Source organism: Peromyscus leucopus, chromosome 22 (genome assembly GCF_004664715.2).
Source record: "Peromyscus leucopus breed LL Stock chromosome 22, UCI_PerLeu_2.1, whole genome shotgun sequence".
Taxonomy (NCBI): domain Eukaryota; kingdom Metazoa; phylum Chordata; class Mammalia; order Rodentia; family Cricetidae; genus Peromyscus; species Peromyscus leucopus.
The window spans coordinates 49136875-49159344 of NC_051081.1; the positions used below are offsets into that span (position 1 = coordinate 49136875).

A 22470-nucleotide genomic window follows, 5' to 3' on the forward strand; every position below is an offset into this window, starting at 1 on the left:
CATGTGGTTGCTGGGAATTGAACTCAGGACCTCTGGAAGAACAGACAGTGTTCTTAACCTCTGAGCCATCTGTCCAGCCCCATTTATTTTTTTTAATGCAAAGCAGAAAGAAATATAATACTTTTCATTTTTACTTCATGAGGATTGAATCAATCTCTCTCTCTCTCTCTCTCTCTCTCTCTCTCTCTCTCTCTCTCTCTCTCTCTCTGAGACAAGGTCTCTATTTAGCCCTTGCTGTTCTGGAACTCGCTATGTAGATGAGGTTGGCTTCAGACTCAGCTCTTCTTACCTCTGCCTCCCGAGTGCTAGTTTTAAAGGTATGCGCCACCATGCCTAGCTCTAAATATGTCTACTTTTGACTGTCTGAGACAGATGATATGAGGCAGGCATCTCATGTTTTTTGAATAAGATATTTATTCACGTAAACGAAGGGGTTCACTACTTGGGTGTCTTTCTGCTTCCCCGATCTCTAGTTTAGCAGGAGCATCTGGTCCTTGCTGAGCTATTTGGTTCCAGGTTCTTCACGCTCTGGTAGGACAGTCTTCAATGGATGCTTTTCATCAGCTTCCTTGACGAAGTCCAAGCCTTCAAGTGACGTTCAAGTTTATAAATGCAGAGGGGTGGGCTGATTCTGTGTCCTTCTGATGAGCTAGGAAGCAGTGGTTCTCTAGACAGTCTTCTCAGGGATGGAATGGGGACCTTGAAAGTACTTGGGTCTTTCTGGCCTCTCTGTGGCTCAGCTGTGCCAAGAATGGTCCCTAGAAGTTGGTGAAATTGATCCCTAGAACCATCTTGCTGCTGTTCCCCACCCAGTTTAGTACCAAAATTTGAAAACAAATGAAAAGATTTAAAGATTGATGTAGATATAAGTCCTACGAAGCCAAACACTTCAGGCGGAAAGTGTTTCAGGACTGTTGGCACACCTCCCTGAGATTCCTGCCGGAAGTGTCTAATTACGAGGGGTAATCACCATAATCTAGTTATGAGGAGCATTCTAAAGGATGGGGACCTGGGTAGGCCAGCTGGCCTGAGCACTAGAGCATGTTCCCATCTGAGAGGCAGGAGTGGTAGGGAATCTTCTAGTTAAGTGCCCCCATATGATCCTTAATTAGACTTTTAAACACAACAACTTTGTCCAGAACTCTTGAGTTTGCCTTTCAGAGGCTGAAGTCTAGTGGCTTCTGTGTTCTCGGAGTCCCGCTGTTGTTCCCATCAGCTAACTGGAGGCTGATTCACACCACAAGGAAGCTGCTCACCGCCTCTTCCTCTCCCTCCGCACAGTCCCACCAACCACCGTCTCCTATCACTGGAGCGTTTCTGAGCATCTCATAATCATGGATGTTTGGTTTTGACCTGTTTTCAGGGCCCATCTATGCTGTGGTGTAGATCAGAGAGTTCCTTCCTGCTGAGTGGTAGAGTTCGTCCATTCTGTGTGTACAGCGCTCACCCGCCGTTTGTCGGTGCTGGGTATCTTCATGACTTCCCTCGGAAGCTGTGTCCATCGCCCATCTCCAGCACATGGCCTCCCCTCACCCCATGTCCTGTCGCTTGGTTGTTGTTGAAACCAGCAACTTGGAAGAGAACGTAGCAGCCGTGGAACTGAGTTGGTTGGGGCTGGTGTAGCAAGGCTCCTGGGCTAACTGTGAAGTCTGGTTCTCTGTTCTGTGGAGCCCCAGAAGTCTCTGTTTGCCTTGCTTAATTGTCAGTTCATGATTGAACAGAGATTTCTTTAAATGCCTGGAACCAGCAAGTCTCCAGCCTCTATCAGAGAATCTTGTAAATGCAAGTCAGATCATGTCAGGCCTGGGCCAGAGCCCTCTGATGGCTTCTGTCTCGCTCAGTAAAAGAGAAGGAGGTCCTGCAGTGGCCTGCAAGAAGACCCGTTTGGCTGACCTCACAGGCCCAGCAGCTCCAGATGTGCTCTACAGTCTCTGTTGGGTCTCTGGCCTGCCCACCCCCTCCTCTTCCTCCTCACACTTCTCCTCCCATTTCCCAGTTCCTGGTCACAGTGTAACTGTTTCCTTGTCTGTGGTTCTCTTAGGGAATTTAAGCGCATGGGGTGGGGGTGTTCCTCCTTAGTTTTGCTCTTTCTCTACAGTCAAAGGTGTTTTTGCTTGATGGTCTGGGATCCTGTGTGAGGAGGAAGTGGGGTGAACCTGGGATCCTGTGTGAGGAGGAAGTGGGGTGAACCTGGGATCCTGTGTGAGGAGGAAGTGGGGTGAACCTGGGATCCCGTGTGAGGAGGAAGTGGGGTGAACCTGGGATCCCGTGTGAGGAGGAAGTGGGGTGAACTTGGGATCCCGTGTGAGGAGGAAGTGGGGTGAACCTGGGATCCTGTGTGAGGAGGCAGTGGGGTGCTGCCTGGGATCCTGTGTGAGGAGGAAGTGGGGTGCACCTGGGATCCTGTGTGAGGAGGAAGTGGGGTGCTGCCTGGGGAATCCCTGTGCATCTTTTCTCATCCCCTGGAAGTTTCCCTGTTGACTCTTTGAACCAGTTTCCAGACCCCAATGCCTCAGGACCTTCTGGGCCCTTTGGCTTTCTGTAGAGGACACTCCTGGTTCTTCCTGAGGTAGAAGAAACACAACCGTGCACGCTCGGCCTCTGGCATTCAAGGGACTGGGAAGGGCCCTGATATCTAGACCAGTTGTCATTTCGGCCCCCAGCAAGGGTCGCGTGCCCCTCTGTTCTCCACAGCCCCGAGGCCGTGTGGTGCAGAGCCCTGGGTTCTCCTCCAGAGTCCTGTGCTCTGCTCTCTGAAAGGTGTGGGAATTAGGCGTTCACTAGCCCCATCAGTCACCCGCCTCGTCTGTCCCAGATGCACTATGAGGGGCTGTCTGCCTCCCCGCCTCTGCCTCCCCGCCTCTGCCTCCCCCTTCTCACCGCTGGCCGCCTCCATGCGTGCTCTCCTGTGCCGCAGCTGTACAATCTTCTGTCCTCACAGTTGAGTGCTTTCATAGGCATTTGTGTCATTGTAGCAGGGCTTGGGGTTGGGAGCTGCCATTACTAACCAGAAGCTCCTTGCAGTTCTTAATGTTGCATTAATTTTGTATTGAACTGTTTGCCCGGAATGCCCAGTCTCCCTGGCTCTTGAATGTCGACATACTGCCTAATGCTCCTTTGTGCTTTGAGAGCCTTGCACAGGACAGGGAGAGAACGCCATAAACAGGGTCTGTGTCTCACTTGGCCTTATTTTTCTTATTATTTCAGTGTCTAAATTACGTTTCTAAACCAAATCAAAATTCAGTCATAGAGATTTTCTCCTTTTCAGTGGTAAACCTTGCTGCGAGGTAGTGCAGGTCTGTGATCTTAGCAGCTGAGAGGCAAAGGTCGGATGATTAGGAGTTCAAGGTCATCTTTATGAATTGAGGCCAGCCTGGGCTAAAATTGTTCCCGAGAAATAAAGTAAGTCTTAAGCACTAAGATTACATCCTAATGATGCTAACCTGAGTTTTAGGACCAGAGACAAAAGGCTACAGCAGAGCAGCACCTTTGAATGATTCATAATTACTCAGGCCAATGCATGTAAACTTGGATGTACAATTAGGCAGCTCATTATGCTGCAAATGCAATTACATGCTCAAAGACAGCCCCTCCCTTTGGCTCGCCCAGTCTGTGATCGCTCTTTATGAAGTCTCAGCTGTCAGAAATGAGAACACAGGCCGGTGATGGGGGATCCTGTAGCCGACAAGGAGCAAGCTGCAGGAGGAAATTTCCTGAGTTTGTCTTAGAGTTGAACATCTTAAATCACAACATTCTAGTCTCTTCCCTAGAGAATCATGCTGTACAAGCATAAAAATTATGATGAATAAAATAGCGGCCCATGATGTTTATATTATAGCTTAGCTAAGTTTGGTGTATATTCACTACATGAAACTGTATTTAGTATGTATATTTGTATTGGAGTACAATGTTGTCATCTCTTTCTTACCTGTCATTTTTATATTTTAAGAAAAAGAAGCAAAAACTTTTTTTCTTTTTCATAACTGACCTGACTCCTTAGGGCTCAAGCTTGACCTAGATTGACATTGATGAGGCTCTTTATTATCTTTATTTTGTCCCCAATAAGTGGTATGAATATATGTGATTCTGCTGTAGACACTTAATGGGTTTACTAATGGGCCACTAACCCAGAATCCACTGGAGATTTTACTGTAGTATTATTTTTTTAAGATGCCAAAATTCTGGGCTGTAAAGTTGTGGAGGTTAGAGGACAACTTTTTCGACCACATGGGTCCCAAGGATTGAATTCAGGTGTCAGGCTAGGCAGCAAGCACCTTGTCCGTCAAGCAGCTCATCCTTCAGCATCTGGAATGTGTTACTTGAAAACATGACATGGTTGATGGAATGGTGATGACCATAGATTGTTAAGGGGAAAAAAAAAAGTAAGTTTTCCTCAAGTTGTAAAAACAAAACTTAGTAAGTAAATCGATATGTCTTCAAGGATTAGGTGACAAGTAACATTATGCCTTGGAAGACAGCAAGGGACTTTGACATGTCAATATGCAGTCATTGTAAGCACAGCAGAGCCGAGACCAGGGTCTTTGCAACTTAATGATAGGCCTATGAAGAGCGCTGGCGTGGATAAGCTCCACTTCCTACGGTGGCTATAATGTTTTCTCTGAAAAGGAAGTGGGAAATGTGCTCAGTAAAGTGCTCACCACTAAATTTCGGATTTTGTGGGAATATTTCCTCCTATAAAATTTAATGGCTCCAAATCTGATTGTAGAGATTATTTATCCTAAATAGGCCTGTCTCCTGAGAGACAAATTAAAACAGTTCCATGAAAATCCAGATATTGAATCGAAAGGAAGGTCACAGATGTTCTGGAGGCCTGTAAGATGGCTTGGCAGGCAAAGGTTCCTGCCGCTAGCTTGATCCCTGGGACACACACACGCTGAGGAAGAGGCCATTTCCTGCTGATTGCCCTCTGCCCTCCATATGATACCTTGTCTCCCCCCCCCCCACATACACTAATAAATAAATGTAATAATGATTTTTTTAAAAGAAGGCTGGAAAACTAAGTTTAGAGCTGGTCTGACATTGGTCATCCCTAAGAGAAGTCAGAGATGAAATCCCTCATTTCTTGGTCCTTCAGGTCCGAGTCTGTAGCTGCCTCCATGGTAGGGCTCCAGCTGTCCTCACCTAGAGTTTTCTCACGCAGCCAGGGAGCTACTTACTGAATGTCACCGACATGGTGTGTGACAGACAGAACTTTCCCTTGGGGAGACAACACACACACACACACACACACACACACACACACACACACACACACACACCTGTTCACCCCAGACAGAGAACCAGCGACAGAGCACAGTGTGGATGCCACCAAAGTCCAGCGTGGCGGACCATGAGTGTCGCTGCGATTACCCAGCAGTATAGGTGAGGGGTCATTTACAGGAGCAGAAATTCCTCAAAAGACAAGTGCATCACCAGAGCCTTCGCCAGCACAGGTACAGCTCACTAAGCCGGGAACCCAGAGCCTGCAGGCTGCCCAGCCGGGTGGAGAGTGTCTCTCTCAGGCTGCCCAGCCGGGTGGAGAGTGTCTCCTCTCAGTTCACCAGGTTGGAGAGTGTCTCCTCTTCAGTTCACCAGGTTGGAGAGTGTCTCCTCTTCAGCTCACCAGGTTGGAGAGTGTCTCCTCTCAGGCAGCTCACCAGGTTGGAGAGAATCTCCTCTCAGACAGCTCAGCTGGTAGCTGATTCTGGGCAGCTGGTCTGGTCTCAGAGTCTTCCTTGCAGCTTACCTTGTCTGAGAGGGACTCTCAGATTCTGTTGCTCACTCTGACAGGGAGGGACGGACCTAGTGACTCCAGTCAGTTTCAAGGACTTCCTGAAGCTGTTTTGAGTTGTAGCGCTTCCCTTCAGAATGGACTCTTTCAGTCTTGGGGGAAACTGTTATGTACCACTTGGGTTTTTTATGTGGGGACTTTAGGGTCACTTTGCCCTAGGCAATATAATAATTATTTACACAGCACTTATTTCAGTATTTGTTTGTTTGTTTGTTTGTTTTTGTTTTTTCAAGACAGGGTTTCTCTGTGTAGTCCTGACTGTCCTGGAAATTGCTTTGTAGACTGGCTAATCTGGAACTTACAGAGATCCACCTGCCTCTGCCTCCCAAGCACTGAGGACTAAAGGCGTGCGCCATAACTGCCTGGCTGCACTTATATCACATTAGCTTTTTTTTTTTTTTTTTTTGGTTTTTCGAGACAGGGTTTCTCTGTGTAGCTTTGCGCCTTTCCTGGAACTCACTTGGTAGCCCAGGCTGGCCTCGAACTCACAGAGCTCCACCTGGCTCTGCCTCCCAAGTGCTGGGATTAAAGGCGTGTGCCACCACCGCCCGGCCAGATTAGCTTTTAAAGTGATTTTTTTTTCAATGTTTATGTGTATGTTCCTACATACGTTTATGTGTACAGTGGGGACCCCCCACTGTTTTCCCCGGGGTACTCTTGAGCAGGGAGAAGTGGGAAATATTTAGATAGAAGTATAAAGGGAGGGAGAGAGAGAGACACAGGACAGCCTCGGGTGGGCCTGGATCCTCATCCACCAGCCCCTTCGGGCTCTGCTAAAGGGCTATTTATAGAAATGCTAAGGGTTGGAGCAAAAGACCTCCCCCCAGCACAGCCAAGTGCAGACCATCCCAGGCACCTGGTGGCCATGCATGTGGTCCAGCCATCCCCTAATGCAGCCCTGCTGTGTGAAGCCAGCTCAGCTCTCACTGGGAAACTTGTGGACCCCAACGGTGTACCACATCCATGGAGGAGCCTGAGGAGGCTAGAAGAGGGGAGTGGGTCCCCTGGAACTGGAGGTACAGGCAGCTGTGAGCCATCTGATGGGAACTGAACCCAGGTCCTCTGCAGGAGCAATAAGCACTCTCCAGCCTCACCCCATACCCCAAAATTAAAAAAAATTTAAAATATTGCACTGGATGTGGTGGTGCCCACCTTTAATCCCAGCACTTGGGGAGGCAGAGGCAGGCGGATCTCTGAGCTTGAGGCTAGCCTGGGCTACAGAATGAGTTCTAGGACAGCCAGGGCTGTTACACAGAGAAACCCTGTCTTGAAAAACAAAACAAAAACAAATTGGAAATATTACTTTCATGTACAGTCTACAGATGGTCTTTTGCAGTGATGGAGATTGGACCGAGGCCCACACATCTGCTCAGCTGGTCTTTTATTTAAAATATATAGAAGGACATTTCTAGTTCACAAGCGTATCAGCACCTGCACAGTTTTGTTTAGGTGGGAGACTTGGAACTGGTCTCCTGGTGTCATCAGAATAGATCTGATGTTCACCAAAAATGATCTTCCCTCTGGGGGTAAAGTTTAAACTTTCAGAGAGATCATTGCCAAAAAGTTCTTTATATATTGTAATGTTGAGTATAGATGTCTGTTGATTTCAAGCTACTACCCCACAATTACTTAAAACCACAGCAGTTCCTTTAAGAGAGTCCTTCATGAATTGTAAAAACTGTGTTGCATTTCTTGAAGGTTGGAATCAAACCATTTCACTTATCATTTAAAACAGTGTAAATTGTAGTACTGGGAATTCCTTAAGTCTTGGTTTTCATGTTCTTAACCCCGTAGCCTCTGTGACGTGTATGGGGCCTTTTGTCCCCTTTAGTAGAAGAAGGTGTTAACAAGGGCCGTTCTTTTGTGATGCCCCTCCCTCCTACCTCTCAAAGAGTTAGAACTTGATTCCCTAACTTGCGTTGTGGTTTTGGTTTTCCCCTGTGTAATTTCTGCTGACGTAATCAGGTAAGGTGTGGTTGGAGGTTCCATTGTGCTGACCCCGGACTCTCTTGTCTGTAGTATCCCCAGGGAACGAGCAGATTTCCCTGGAAATAAGCACTGACCCAGTGGATGTGGCACAGTGCAGGGAAAGAAACTGTCAACAGTCAGAAGCTACCCAGCACTCACAGTGTTGGAGGAGGGTGGGCCTCGTCCCATTAGCCTGCTGCCATAAGCCCCGTTCAGTCTAGTGGGTATTTACTTTAGGTCAGGTCTGACGGAGTCTGTGTATGAAAAAGGTGTGGTGTACTAATGATAGACAACATTCTTTGTATATAAGGTTTATTAACGAATGGCTAGAACCATACTTGGTTTTTTTTAATAAGAACATTTAAAATCTCAACACTCTCAACAGTTGTGGCGAATACAATACATTGCTAATAGGTATAGTCTAGAATTTAATTTTGTGTGTTTGTGTGGGGGAGGAATGAATACCCATGTGTGTGAGCATATGTAAAGGGCAGAGGTCAGGCTTGGGTATCAATCCTCCAGTGCTGTCCATCTCTTTTTCGACTCCTTTGTCGTTGCTGGGCTGTGACTAGGCTCCATTGGCCGTCCAGTGAGCCCCGGGATCTGCCATTCTCCATCGCCAGGGCTGCACTCGCTGCACTCGTTCCCACGCCGGGGGCCTTGGTGTTTGGTTTTGGTTTTCACATGGGTTCTGAGGATCACTGAGATCCCCACCCTTGTGTGGGCTAAGCACTTTGTGATATTTAAATGGGCCACATTAATTAGGATAAAATTATCAACTGGGGAAAACCTTGAAAGGAAGTCATTCTTACTTTAGACTTTTTGCTTTTTTAAAATCCTAGTGCAAATATATATTGTAGAATTCTAGCACTGTCTTCATTGAGGGACATGGTAGGTAAATGAATAGAAGTTATCATAAGTATCTGAATTGCTTGTCTGTATGTTGATAGTTCTACTGTAACAACGTAATAGCTTTGCACTTTTCCCTTTCAAGTCTAAATTCCATTATATTCTGGCCATGTTTGCACATACTGTAGCTGTCTTCTGATCGAAACAAATACAACTAGGATTAAAGCCTCTGCTATATGGTATTATGGTTGACACGTGACCTTTAATAACCCCCAGGTTTTGGGGCCTGCTCCCAGATGGTGTTCGTTCCTGGACAACTTGACAGAAGAGCTAGAAGAGAATCCAGAGAGCACAGTGTATGACGACTACAAGTTTGTCACCAAGAAAGACCTTGAAAATTTAGGTAAAATGTGATAAAGTATTTATGAAATTGTCTTGTTTCCACTTTCAGGAGTTTTGAACATTAGAATAGACTGAGCCATTTTTATCTGATTTTCCAAATGTCCCATTTCTGCCAAATCAGGTATCAAAAGTGTTCTAAATGATCAAATTTATAATCTCTGCTCAGAAAAAGGCTTAGGTAAGTTCGACCAGCTGATGCTGTCTGTGCCGTAGCTGGGAGAGGCTTCCTTTTAGCGCACTGGCAGCCTGTCCAGAGAGGAGAGTGTGTCCAGAGAGGAGAGTGATAATGGAAGTGTAATAACTTTGAATCTCACAGGCAGTAAGCAGGTGGTTCTTGGGTCTCTTTTAGATGTATTTATTCATAAAAAACCTAATCCAGAACTTAGTATTCAAACCTCCCAATAGAATAGACTCTTAAGGCAGGCTAACATTCCAGCCTGAAATCTGAAGGGCTCCAAAGTTGAGAACCTTTTGAACACTGACTTGACACTCGGATGTTCCAGGCTTTTGAGCCTGTATTCTTTTTTTTTTTTTGAGACAGGGTTTCTCTGTGTAGCTTTGCGCCTTTCCTGGAGCTCATTGTAGCCAGCTGCTCGAACTCACAGAATCCCTGCTTGCTCCGAGTGCTGGATTAAGCGTGCACCAACGCCCGGCTTTTTGAGCCTGTATTCTTAAATTCAGGACTCACAGCTTCCCCTCACTGTAGCCAACACCTGACCTCACCAGTTTGCAGAGAGGTTGATTTTGGATCAAGCTGTTTAGATTTTGCAGTCTCTGACTAGTCACACTCACTGGGTAGACCCGTAGTGAGATCAGTCCCTAAAGAGCAAATATATCGATACTTGGGTAATCAATCAGAGCACACACCCTGAGGAAAATTTCGGTGCTAAGCACATGCAGCCACATACTTAAGTTGTGTGTTTTTCACATGTCAGTACAGTTCAGTCTCTCTGGTAAGGCTCCAATGCAAAAGTCCATCCTCGCAACTTCACTAATACGTTGAACTCGAGGAAGTTGTTCCTGATTAACTCTCACGGTTACGGTAGAAGAGCACCCTAAGTTTAATTCTGCCTTTGTTGTTGTTGTTGTTCCAAAGTGCATACTACTTTAGACGGCTCCATGTTTTTCCAGTCTGATGCTCAGAGCAACAATGAGATAGCCTGACAGCACATGCCTGTAGTCTCACTCACTGCAGAGACCGAGGCAGGAAGATCACAAGTTCCAAGCCTGCCTGGGCACTGAGTGAGACTACCTCAGAATAAAAGTGAAAATCGGGCTCGAGTTGTGTGTCAGCGGTAGAGAGCTTGCCAGCACGTACAGGGCCTCTTGGTTCAGCCTTCAGCACCACCAAAAAAGAAAAGAAGAGAGTGACTTGATACTCTTCCAGAGCTGTATTGCATGCATCATGCACGGTTTCTTTTGAAGATAAATCATCTCATAACATCCATGGTTTGTTTGCTTGCTTGTTTACTCTCTCTTTCTCTCTCTCTCTCTGAATATTTGCACCAAAGTAATTTCTAGAGCGTGGAGAGATGGCTCAGTAGTTACGAACACATCCTGCTCTTGTAGAGGACCCGAGTCGGGTTCCCACACTCACATCAGGCAGCTCATAGCCATCTGTCACTCAAGCTCCGGAGGATCCATCCTTACATCCATTCCTGTGACTTCGTCTGGACTCACTTAAGCTGCTCGAATCACAGAGATCCTCTGCTCCATCTGATTAAACTAACACGCTAAAACACGTTTTAAAAGAACTAGTTTCTGTGACATAGCAGAGAGTTCTTAAGTGTTTCCTAAATGTGTGTGCACTTAATATGTTCCCTTCTAAACTTGTTATTGTTTTATTACCACACTTGTGTGTTGTGTGCGTGCATGATGTATTTTTGTAGACAGCTTTATGGAGTGGGTTCTATATCCTTCTGTCTTTATGTGGGTTCCAGGGATCGAACTCAGGGCATCAGGTTTACATGGTAGTTGCTTTACCTGATCCTCTCTCTTATCAGCCCCTGTATTCCTATCCTGAATGAAATGTAAAGTTTCGATATCCTGAAACTTTGTGTGAGTAGTGAAGACCTTTGGACAGCGTCTATCTGTGTAGCCTAGGCTGGCCTCGGTCTTCTCCTCGCTGTGGTAGCCTCCTGGGTGCTGGAATTGTATTGTAATCCTGTGTTACCATGCCTGGCAGTGATATAGATGTTTGTGATGCTAAGGTTGAACTCGGAGCCTTGTGCTAGACAAGTGTTCCACCTGACCTGTACCGCAAGCCCGGTAATGTAGGTCTTAATGTGCGTGAGTGTGTGCGCGTGAGTTCAGTTTGTCAGCTGTTGGTGTTTGGGAAGGCCAGGCCTTGGCATGGTCCTTTGTTTCTGGAGATGTTGACAACGCTGCTTCAGCTTTTGCTTCTTCCCTACCCTACTCAACAGTGTATACGCCTAAACTCTATGTTAATATTGTGGCTGCCTGTTCTCTGACCTCAGATAAGTTTATTAGGGTGCACAATATTTTGGGGAACACAATACCACCACAGTAGTCATATTCATAAAGACTTTTCCATCACTTTATACTTAAGACATTTAAGACAAGTGAGAATAGTATTAATAGAATTACTTAAATCTTCCCCATAGATAGTCAAGATTAACAGTTGTTTCTAGTCCTTCAATATTGTACTCTAAAAGGAAACTGAGTCATAATTCAGTCGCATGTTTAAGAAAGCTTCATCTTTACTGACTGGAGAGGTGGCTCAGTAGTGAGCACCAGCTGCTCTTCCAGGTCAGTTCCCAGCACGCGCGGGCTGCTCACAGCTTTCTGTGACTCCAGTCCAGGGATCCAACACCCTCCTCTGGTCTCTACGGGCATGCATGCACGTGGTGCACAGACATACATACAAGCAAAACACCCCCACACACAAAGGTTCAGAGACAGAAAGAGAAACTGAAATTGTAATGAAGACCTCATAAAGTCCTCTCCTCTTTTGTGACTCTCGCAGGGCTCACACATCTCATCGGATCACCTTTCCTCCGGGCATATATGCATGGATTCTTCATGGATATCAGACTCTACCACAAGGTAAGTACGAGATGTAGGTATTTCAGGGGATGCTAAGCCATCCACAGCTGCCGCCGCCTTACCTGTGCCTTCATAAAGCATACTTCTGCATTGTAAGGGATCTGTTTTCTTTGGTACAGTAGTCATGGTGTATACATGCTACTAAACATTACCTCTCACTAATTTCTTTCTTTTGTTCTGAAAAGGTGAAGCTGATGGTAAATCCATTTGCTTATGAAGAATACAGGAAAGATAAAATTCGACAGAAGATAGAAGAGACGCGTGCACAGAGAGTCCAGTTAAAGGTAAAGCTTCTCCTCAACATTGAGTCTACCAGAGGAAATAGTTAAGAAGTCTGCCATCATGCTGTGGTTCTCCTTCTTTTAGTTCACATCTTTGTTGGGCGGGAGGGTGGTCAGGTGTTTGGGGAATAATACATACTTGAGCTTAACCAAAGACCAGGACCCTGGGCGACGATCTATCTTCACGTCTGCTGTCCACACACTCAGAGCATCCGATGATGCTGACAGATGTTAGAAATCTGCTTGTCTCGTTCTCCGGTGTCCTTGGTTCTCAGGTTCTCTGCATCCTGGGACACCTAATGCAGAGCCACGGCACAAGCAGCAGCATTGTATCGATGGGGAGGATTCAGTGTACTAACTGTCCGCCAGGCCTTAGAGCCCCAAGAAGGCAGAAACACTGAGGTGGGCATGAGAGGGCGCTACCTGCGGGAAGCACCTGCCACTTTAGAAAGATGTGGTCTCGTGAGGGGGGCCCAGACTCAAAAAGGAGCTGCAGGCTCGTGCTCTTGAGGGGCGTGAGAGTGGTCCTGGGTGTGTGGAACATTGTAGACTGGTGTCCGCCACGCCTGCTGAGGCCACCTGCTCTTCCCAGGGCCAAGAAGTGCTGTTGGGTGGTTCCCGCCAGACCAGGAGCAGACAGGGAGGAGCTTCCTGTCTGCCTGTCCCTGCCTTCCTGGTTCTCCGGCATCCCGTCCATTGAGTCAAATCACTGAGCGATAAAATATTTATAACTGAACATTGGTTTAGAATGTGTGTGTGATATCCGTACATTCTCAGTAGCAAAGACTAGTGGCTTTCCTGAGATTATTACTTCAGTACTTGCTCCATTTTCCACAGCTCAGAATTTCTAATAGCAGAGAGACTGTGGGTGTGTCTGTCTTCGCAGGAGAGGGTCTGGACCTGCCAGAGTTGCATTTCACTTAGTACGTTAAGTGGAACACGGTGTGGAAGAGGACGGTGGGTGGGCAGCCCATCGTTTATCTGAGAACTCACCCCTTAGGGAGCAGGAAGCAGTGAGCATTTCAGAGGTTCCCACAGCTGTGACAGAGGGCGGGGCAGGTGGCTGCAGTTCCAAGGGTCCCAGGCTCTCTGTGGCTAGCTTCCCAGTGAGTTGGAGAGAGCTCGCTCCCAGGTCTGTGCCGTTTGGGCACCTGCTGCTCTTCCTTCTGTCATTCGTTCCTACCACGGGCTGGTAAAGTAAGAAGTAAGAGTGAACGTCTTAGTGAACTCACACTGCTCAGAGCTGCTAGCCTGTATGGTCAATGCCTTCATCTCGATGCATCGTATTCTCTCTACCAGAAACTGCCCAAGGTTAACAAAGAACTGGCGCTCAAATTAATTGAAGAGGAAGAGGAGAAGCAGAAGTCCACACTGAAAAAGAAAGTGAAGGTAAGGCGTCCTGAGGCAGAGAAAGCATCAGTAAGTCGCTTTGCATTTAGTGGGCAATAATGTGTATCTTTTTATTGTTGGGGTTCCCCACCCTTGCTGTTGAGACAGAATGTGCTCAGTGTAGGGAGTCTGGAGAACAAGGGGAAGTGTCGAGTTGGAAGTCGCCCTGTAGTCTTCTTATAGGGAGAGCCTTAGTGTTGGGGACTTCCTCCTGTCTTAGTCCCCTTAAAGCTACACGCTGTAATATCGAGAGTACCGTGTATATGCTGAAATGTTACCCTGGTTCTAGAAGATAACAACGTTAGTTTCCCACATTGTTGGAAATTCTCTGTATTTTAAATGGCGACATATTCTGTTAGAACTTTCTTAATCCTTTTGTTTCTAAATAACTGTTGCTCTTTTATGTTCTGACGAGGCTCTTCGTTGTTGTCTCTGACTTTTATCTGCACTTATTTTATGTTGAACTTCTGTCTGTGCGGCCGCCTCCTCTTCTGGCTCAGGAACAGTTTGCTCCTGTCCGTTAGGATCGTCTGCATGTGGCAGGGGGAACTGCTGTTTGGGTTAGCCCCTGTGAGCTCTGGACTCCAGTGGTGCATCTGACCCACAACAGAACCGCCGCCTTCAGCATCAGTCTGAACCCAGCCCCGCGTGGCCCGACCACCCCTCATTACTCCGCCATTATGTCGTGAAAGGGCACACACACATGACTTCTTAGAGTGACACCTTTCAGATTATCACACCCTTGATGTTCTGGAAGTGAACATGGAAATCTGAGCCTCTTGATCTGCATGATCTTGAGGGATTTTCTGTGTCAAGGGTTTTTAATTCTAGAAATAGCTGCTTTTGGGTTTTGATGTGGCATTATGGGAGGTTATGTGCTGACATGCAGCTGCTACCTGCCTGCCTTTCTGAGGTGTCAGTAGACAGGGACCAGCCAGAAAATAGTAAAGGTCAGCGCAGTCCTGGTATTGTCCTGAGGTGAGGAAATGTGCCTCCCTTTTCCAGATCTCTAAAGACTCTGGAGTCCCCCCCCTGAGTCCTGTTCCCTCCTGTCGGGCTGAGAGCAGACGGGCAGAGAGCCAGTGTGCTGTACTGCCCCCACACCCCACCCTCACCCCCGAGGGAGCATGAGGACCTGGCTCACGGAGTAAAGTGGGCCGAGCTTTGGGGGTTGCATCCCAGGGGCTTCTTGGCAGGTTGTTGATTCCTTCTCTCTGCCCTCCAACCAGGGGGCGAAGGCAAGCTCCAGCCGCACGAGCCCTGCTGTGCTCCGGCCTCTCGGCCTTGCTCAGAGCCCAGCTCTTACTTGCGGCTGTCTGTGCACTTGCTGTGACGGCGCTTGCTCCCTCAGCCCCCCCCCCCCCCCCGTTACTGTAACATGTAAGGACAGGGAAGGATGTCTTAGTGCTGGGTTCTGTGGGAGTTCTGACTCCCCATTCCATTTTGCTGTCTCTCTCCCCCAGCCTCTCCGGGCAGCCTTTCACCCTGCTCCGTTACATTCTTTAAGGAAATTATACAAACCTTAGGCAGCCCTTTTAAAGTAAAATGCATAGATGGTTGTGTGTTTGCATTACGTGACTACTAAACCAGTACTGAGCAGTGACTGAAGCCTACCCATTTAAACTTACATCTTTGTACTATGCCTCTGCACCTCCCAGTGTACACCGGTGTGTATGACCATGTGTGTAACAGGCTGGAAATGTGTGGCTTCCTGCTCTGCTGGTACACTCCCCGAGTGTCACATTGACCTTGTTGGCTGAGCCTGAGGATGATCAGCCTATGACGTCACAGTGTCACTTACAAGCCACGTGAAGTGATCATTGTACTTTCTTGGCCTGGAGCACCTAGAGGAATGGAGCTGGTTTAGACCGTAGATGTATGCGCTTAGGGGTGGGGTGCACGCTGTGCTGGTGGTCCTCAGCACAGCAGTGCTGTAGGGTCCGTGGACTAGATTCCGTTTTGCTGTTTTGAGCAGCATGGTGTACAGCCGAGCCTTCTCACGAGACTGTGATGATAAAGATGCAGAAGCCTGCTCACCCCCTTTGGGGGCTGTGTGGGTTGGGGTCTTTGTGTGTGTGTTAATGCACTGAACATTGTGCCTTCCTCAGGCGCCCTCCACGCTGGTTTTGAGACAGTGTCTGGCTGGTGCCTGCGGCTCATTGATGAGACTAGACTAGGTGGCCAGTGAGCCCCAGGGCTCTGGTTGTCCCCACCTCCCCAGTGCTGAGATTATAGGGACACCGCCACACCCAGATTGTCATGCCGGTGCTGGGGACACATTTACCAACTGAGCCATCTCTTCAACCCTTCCGTCGAGAGTCTTTGGTGGAGGTTGGATGGAGGCAAGGGCGTACAGAGTGGTAGGAATGACCTTGAGAGCACACAAAGCCATGCTCATCGTCGGTGGGAGAGTTAACGTTGCCCCTTCCCCAGGGGTTTCATGAGAACTTCAGAGATGCTCACCCCAGTCCAGGGAAATGAAAACAGGCAAACTGAAGCCTTTTAATGTACTGGCAATCCGAGCAGGAGAGGACATCCTCGTGTTTTGTTTATTCACTTTATTTACTTACTTATTTTGTAAACACTGTTAAATAATGTGAACAATTCTTGCTGTCCTTTCAGTGTGGACCCAGAGTTTTCCTCGTCCTAGTAAACTGTCATGCTCGTCTTAATTAGTTTCGGTGGCTTCTAGAGTTTCATCCTTGGCCCTGTTAATGTCATTAACTGTCTCCGAGAGAGTATCCATTTCTGCAGCGCTGGGGATTAAACCCAGGGTCTCATGTCTTCCAGGCAAGCCTTATGCCACCAAGCCCCCTAGCCATTTTAGAGTTCCTTTCCTAGGAATGGTGTCATTCCAAGGGAGAGACTTCCCTTCTGCTACAGCTGCTTTCTCGTGTATTTTGAGACATTTGCGTCACACTGGACAATGTGACAACCAGGTGACAATGACCCTCTTTCCACTCCCAGCTCTTTGCTCTGTCCCCCTCCCTCCCTCCCTCCGCTACATTTTCATCTCTTTCTTCCTGTTATTTAGCAGCTTGGTGACGTGAGTGTATCCTTGGGATACAGGTGCCAGCATGGCTGCGCCATGCTCCTGGGCTGTGTAAACTGGTGACCTGGTGCACATCGCTAAGAGGATTGAAAGAAGCACCGTGATGGCCCCTGGTCATGATCCTGGCTCCTAGTCCCATAAGAGTGGGAGTCTGTGGGAGTTTACACTTCATGCTCATACCACAGTGGAGTAATTCAGAGGTCACTGGAATTTGAATCCTGTTTTAAGGGCCTGCATCTGTGGGCTCCCTGTGAATAGACCTTCTGGACATCACTTCCAGGCAAGTCCCCTGTTCCTCTGCGTCTACTCTTGCTAGCACCTGTTCTGGACTCCACAGCCAGGATGACGTGCCTTTACCTTAGGGGCGAATTACTGGGCTTGTGCTGTTTGTGCTGGATTCAGAGGTGGCGAAGCTTAGAAAATGTTACGTTTTCATGTCACCTGCAGTGACCTACCTATCTCCTCCTGGCTCTTTATAGCTGGTTCTGTCTTTATAGCTACATCACTGACCACCAAATTCTTCTAGGAAGGAAACTCGGCTAGTAAAATGGGCCCTGATTTACTTTTTATTGACTTAAATCAGGCCTTGTTATCAGTGTTCAGTCTTAGTCTTGAAATACAGGCTTAATATATGATCTCCTAAAAAAAAGTCTGTTCTTAGACGAAGTTATGTAATTTGTCATCCAATGGTTTTATCCTCAAACCAAACTGCTCACAAATCAAGGGGAGAACTCTCTCTCCCTGCTCCCCAGTCATTAGAGAGTGCTTGAAAGAGTTGCGGGCTGCTGCAGCCCGTCAGTCCCGCCTTGAGTGGAGTCTTCAGAGCACCTCTGCTGCCTCCTGACAGAAAGTGAGCTCTGCTGCGGCTGCTCCTGGAGCCCAACGAAGCAGACGAGAAAGCTCTTCCCAGTTACTGCTCCCACTGATGATGTAACAGAGTCCAGCAAGCTGTTTACCCTCCAGCCCGTCCATGTGGAGCACACCGTGGGAGGGAGCAGCCTACAGTGTCAGGGAGCACTGTCTGAATGCTCTTGGAACTTAGAACTCGGTGGTGCTATTTACGATTGCCTCCAGCAAACACAGGTTGAGCTTCCCAAACGCACTCGAGTGCGGGCATGCTTCTGAGCATGTGTGCTGCGCGCGCAGCCTGTTGGCCCTTCTGCTGCAGTCTGGGTGGTGCATTCTTCCTGGGTTCTGTGTGTGAGAGAGGCTGCATGTATGCTGCAGCTGGAGCACACAGGACTCAGTAAGCACCCTTGAGGCTCCATATTAAAGCTCTAATTCATTGCTCCTGGGACAAAATATGAGTATGTGCAAACATACTGGATTATATCAGTTTTAACGTTAGAATTTCATCACTTAAAGTTTTTTCAATTGCCAATTACAATTTGTGTGTTTGCTTTTAATCACAGTGATAGGGACCCTTAAAAACTAGATGTTTCTGTAGGCCTGCTGGGAGGGTTGGCCATCACACCTCATCTTCCCTCGTCATCCCATCTTCCCTCATCATCCCGTCGTCCCGTCCTGCCTCGTTTATGCCTCTGTGGGGACTCGTACTTCCGTCTTTGTGGCTTGTTATTTTGGTCTACAGCTCTGACCTGCTGGTTCTTGACTTTTCTTCCCACTGAAGCTGGCTGGTAATTTTGGTCAAGTCAGAATTGGGCATTTACAGTGTTGTAACTATGTAAATGCTATTTGTAGCTGAGCCACCTTACGTGACTTTGATTTCTCCTGGAGTTAGGAATCGTTCTGTGTCGTTATCACCCATCAGCACCTTGCTCTGTAGCACAAGTCTGGACCTGGTGGCAGGAGTCTGTGTGGATCAGCTGTATCTGTCTGTGCATCCTAAGACTTTCTGGGCTGACCGTCACCTTCCAATCTTGGGGTCTCCCTGTGCTGTTTCATGTCCTCCGCTATGCTGGACAAAGAATTGGGAGAACCCTGGGTTTCTGAAGAAGTGTGGTTTCTTCCTGAACACTTTCTCCAGATGAGTGCCCAGTAAGGGCTCATGGGGGCAAATACAGAATGCAGGTCCTCACAGTAGCCTCCCATGCCTGGCCTGTGCTCTCCCCAGCCAGTGATGCGCGGGTCACTCCTGAAATAGGAGAGGCAACATCCCGGCACTGCCCTCCTGGCACCGTGCCGTACTGGGTGCACTTCCAGCCTGCAGTCCGGCCCAGGCGGGTCGCTGGCCACTGGCTGAGTCACTCAGCCTAGAAACCCGGTCTTCAGTGTTGGGGAGATTCTCTTAGCGGGGAGATTGTTATTTTCTACCATGGTCTTGGTTATTCATAGTTGGGGTAGGGGACTAGAGCTGCAGGGAAACGCATAGGTGGGGACAAGCTGAGATATTTGGGAGATGGCCCACATCAGCAGCTCTCAGGTCTGCAGCCAGGTGCTCCTGCTGGAGGGGAGGAGGCCCGGGCGTCAGCATCCTGAGGATGGTCACCTGCAGGCTGGGAGAGCGCCTCCACCTGGCCTGCCGCCTCATTTCCTCCCCGGTGACTGCAGCACACTTCCCTCTCCCGGGACTGCCCACCCCACTGGCTCCCCTCGCTTCTTCTTGGCTAGAGGTGGGCTGGAGAGCCAGTGCTGTAAGCGGCAGGCATTCCTTGTGTGTTCTGTGTCGGGACAAGGTGACGGCAAGTGTGCTCAGATCTACAGATGTGATTCTGAGGGAGTGCTGAACACCGACTACTTCACGTGTTTTCCAAATACTGACGAGAGAGAGAGAGAGAGAGAGAGAGAGAGAGAGAGAGAGAGAGAGAGAGAGAGAATGAGTATGTGTGTGTGTGTGTGTGTGTGTGTTTATAGGGCACATCACTAGCCAGACACTTGTAAACTACTTCAAGAACATTTCTCCCTTATTCTTTTTTTCTTTTAAGACAGGTGTGAAAACAAGCAATTAGACAAGGAAAAATCCCTAGGGGAAATACTTTTACAGCTGGGTCAAAGGAGTTTTTGTTTTATAATCATTCATGTAAAGCACACTTGTCTTTAGGCAGAATAATTTGTTTGTTGTAAATTAAGAGGGAAAATCTTTAAAATACCAGCAACATATTTTACTCAACAGTTGGTTATTTTAAATATAATAACTTTGGTAAATACAACAAGGTATTAATTTTTTCCTTCTTTGTTTTTTTACCTAAAAGTGGGCCCATAGTTCTTGGCCTGAAATATTGGCTGATCGCCAACATCACCTGTCCCACATCTACAGGTGACTCTGAAATTCACCTGGTAGCCCCTCCTGTCTCCTGAGTCCTGTGTGAGTTACTGTTCTCAAGGCACCTAGTGGTGTCGTTCAGGACGTGGATGACGTCTCTGTCACACGTAGTTTCAAATGAACATTATTTCTCGCCCTTTGCTCTAGTCCACGGCTTTCATCCTGACGCCCATGATGGCTCCAAACTCACCGTTCCCAGCGGTCCACTCACTGGACAGCGAAGAGCTGTCTCCAGCCCGTGTCCAATCCTTCTCAGTCCTGCAGATCCTTATGTCTAATCCTTATCAATGTCTAATCCTTATCAGTCCTGCGGAGTCAGGCCCCCCAGTGGTGCTCCCTGACTGGCATCAGCCCCTCCCTTGGGTTTCCGTCACCCAGTTCAGGCCCTGGCGTTGTCTTCTCGGGCTCCAGGACGTCCCTCGGCCCTGTGCTGTGCAGCGCACAGCTGCTGCTCTGAGCCGTTCACTAGCCTTGGTGCTGCGGCCCTAACACGCTCTCCAGCCTCTCTCCTTTTCCTGCCTCTGTCCCGAACAGTGGCCCCCAGACCTCAGGAGAGCAGTCGTGGAGTGGTGAGCGTTCTATGGTCCGGCTTGATCCGGTTTTAGCTTTGTTTTTTAGGATACCTTTTCCGGTTTCTTATATGCTGTTGCCATCCGGTTCCCTGCTCCTCAGTCAGATGAAATGCTCTCTTCATCTTTCTTCTTTTTTAATTAAAATACCTACGTTGTGTGTACAAGTGTGAATGCTGGGGACAGAACCTAGATCCTCTGCCACAGTAGCACGGGCTCGTAACTGCTGAGCCTTCCAGCCCCACTCTTCAAATTTCTGTATGTCAAAATTTACTTGCTTTCCAGTTTACCCCTTGACACCATGTCCCCAGAATACCCTCATGGATATTTCTGTGGGAATACTTTCTTTTCCCAAGTACCTTCATACATTCTGACCATCCTTCATATATCTGCACATCCTTCATTCATTCTGACCATCCTTCATTCATTCTGAGCACCCTTTATTCATTCTGAGCATCCTTTATACATTCTGACCATCCTTCATTCATTCTGAGCATCCTTCATTCATTCTGAGCTTCCTTCATTCATTTTGACCATCCTTCATTCATTTTGACCATCCTTCATTCATTCTGACCATCCTTCATTCATTCTGACCATCCTTCATACATTCTTACCATCATTCATTCTGACCATCCTTCATATATCTGCACATCCTTCATACATCCTGACCATCCTTCATGCATCCTGACCATCCTTCATACATCCTGACCATCCTTCATACATTCTGACTATCCTCATTCATTCTGACCATCCTTCATACAATCTTACCATCCTTCATTCATTCTGAGCATCCTTCATATATCTGCACATCCTTCATACATCCTGACCATCCTTCATATATCTGAACATACTTCATGCATTCTGAATGTTTCTTCATATGGTGCCTTGTAGCAAACACATTGTGGCTTTTTTCTTCCCTTTGAAGTTGTGGTCAGGAACTAGAGCTTTTCTCTCCTTGGTCTATTTTAGAAATGTTTACTCAAAGAAGACTTTTGAACTTGGTGTCTCTTAGAATTTTAGTTAAGGGCTTATCAATTTAGAGTCTCATACATGTAATAAACGGGCCATAGGCCCCCATGTCTTGTGATTTACTATGTTTCTATGTATCTCTGCCATACAAATGCAGCATTCAGAACTTAGTTCAGAGGCAGAGCATCAGCCGGTAAAATGAAGTCTGTTTCGTAAAGCAGGAGCCATCCCAGGCAGCCTGGCCTGGCCTGTCCCAGCTCTGTTGCATGCCGTCACTCTGATTTATCATTGTTCCTGGATGGCTGCTTTCCTCCGGCTTCCAGGCCCTGAGCGTGAGATGACTATCATCTGTGACATGAGTGCAGACCGTCATCTGTGTGATGTGTTTATTGCACACGTTAGGAAGCTTGCTACCTGAAGTGGTACAGATAAAAGGGATTAACGTCAGTTCTGAGTTGTGCACATGACTCTGACTAGCCAAAGCTTTATTGTGTAGTGATTGTACTGTGTTCTTTAAGAATAAGTGATGGTCCAGGAAGAAAACTAATGAACTTTGTAGCTCGAGTTTTTTCTGCCTTTCCCACAGTCAGGACAAACCTCTGCCACCCGCCAGTCCCACGGCCGCTCAGACCCAACCAAGTAAACACAGACACTTATATTGCTTTCAAACTGTATGGCCGTGGCAGGCTTCTTGCTAACTGTTCCTTTACCTTAAATTAACCATTTCTACAAATCTATACCTCGCCACGTGGCTGGTGGCTTATCAGCGTCTTCACAGGCTGCTGGTCATGGCGGCGGCTGCAGCATCTCTGGTCATGGTCTACGCTTATTTTTTTGCTTTATATCACCTCCTGATTAAATTTTCTGATTAAGGCTGTGCCACACCGCCATACTTTGTATGTCTATACTCT

General features: G+C 47.5%; 1 protein-coding gene across 3 annotated transcripts in view; it reads left to right on the forward strand.

Annotated features, from left to right (window-relative positions):
- Nol10 (nucleolar protein 10) overlaps positions 1-22470 on the forward strand; it is an 84651-nt gene that overhangs the window by 46181 nt on the left and 16000 nt on the right. For all 3 annotated transcript variants that reach the window (XM_028877687.2, XM_037198161.1, XM_028877689.2), the window contains 4 exons: positions 8885-9011; positions 11997-12076; positions 12262-12360; positions 13657-13746. In XM_028877687.2, coding sequence (XP_028733520.1) covers positions 8885-9011; positions 11997-12076; positions 12262-12360; positions 13657-13746 — 396 coding nt within the window. The remainder of the gene's footprint in view (positions 1-8884; positions 9012-11996; positions 12077-12261; positions 12361-13656; positions 13747-22470) is intronic.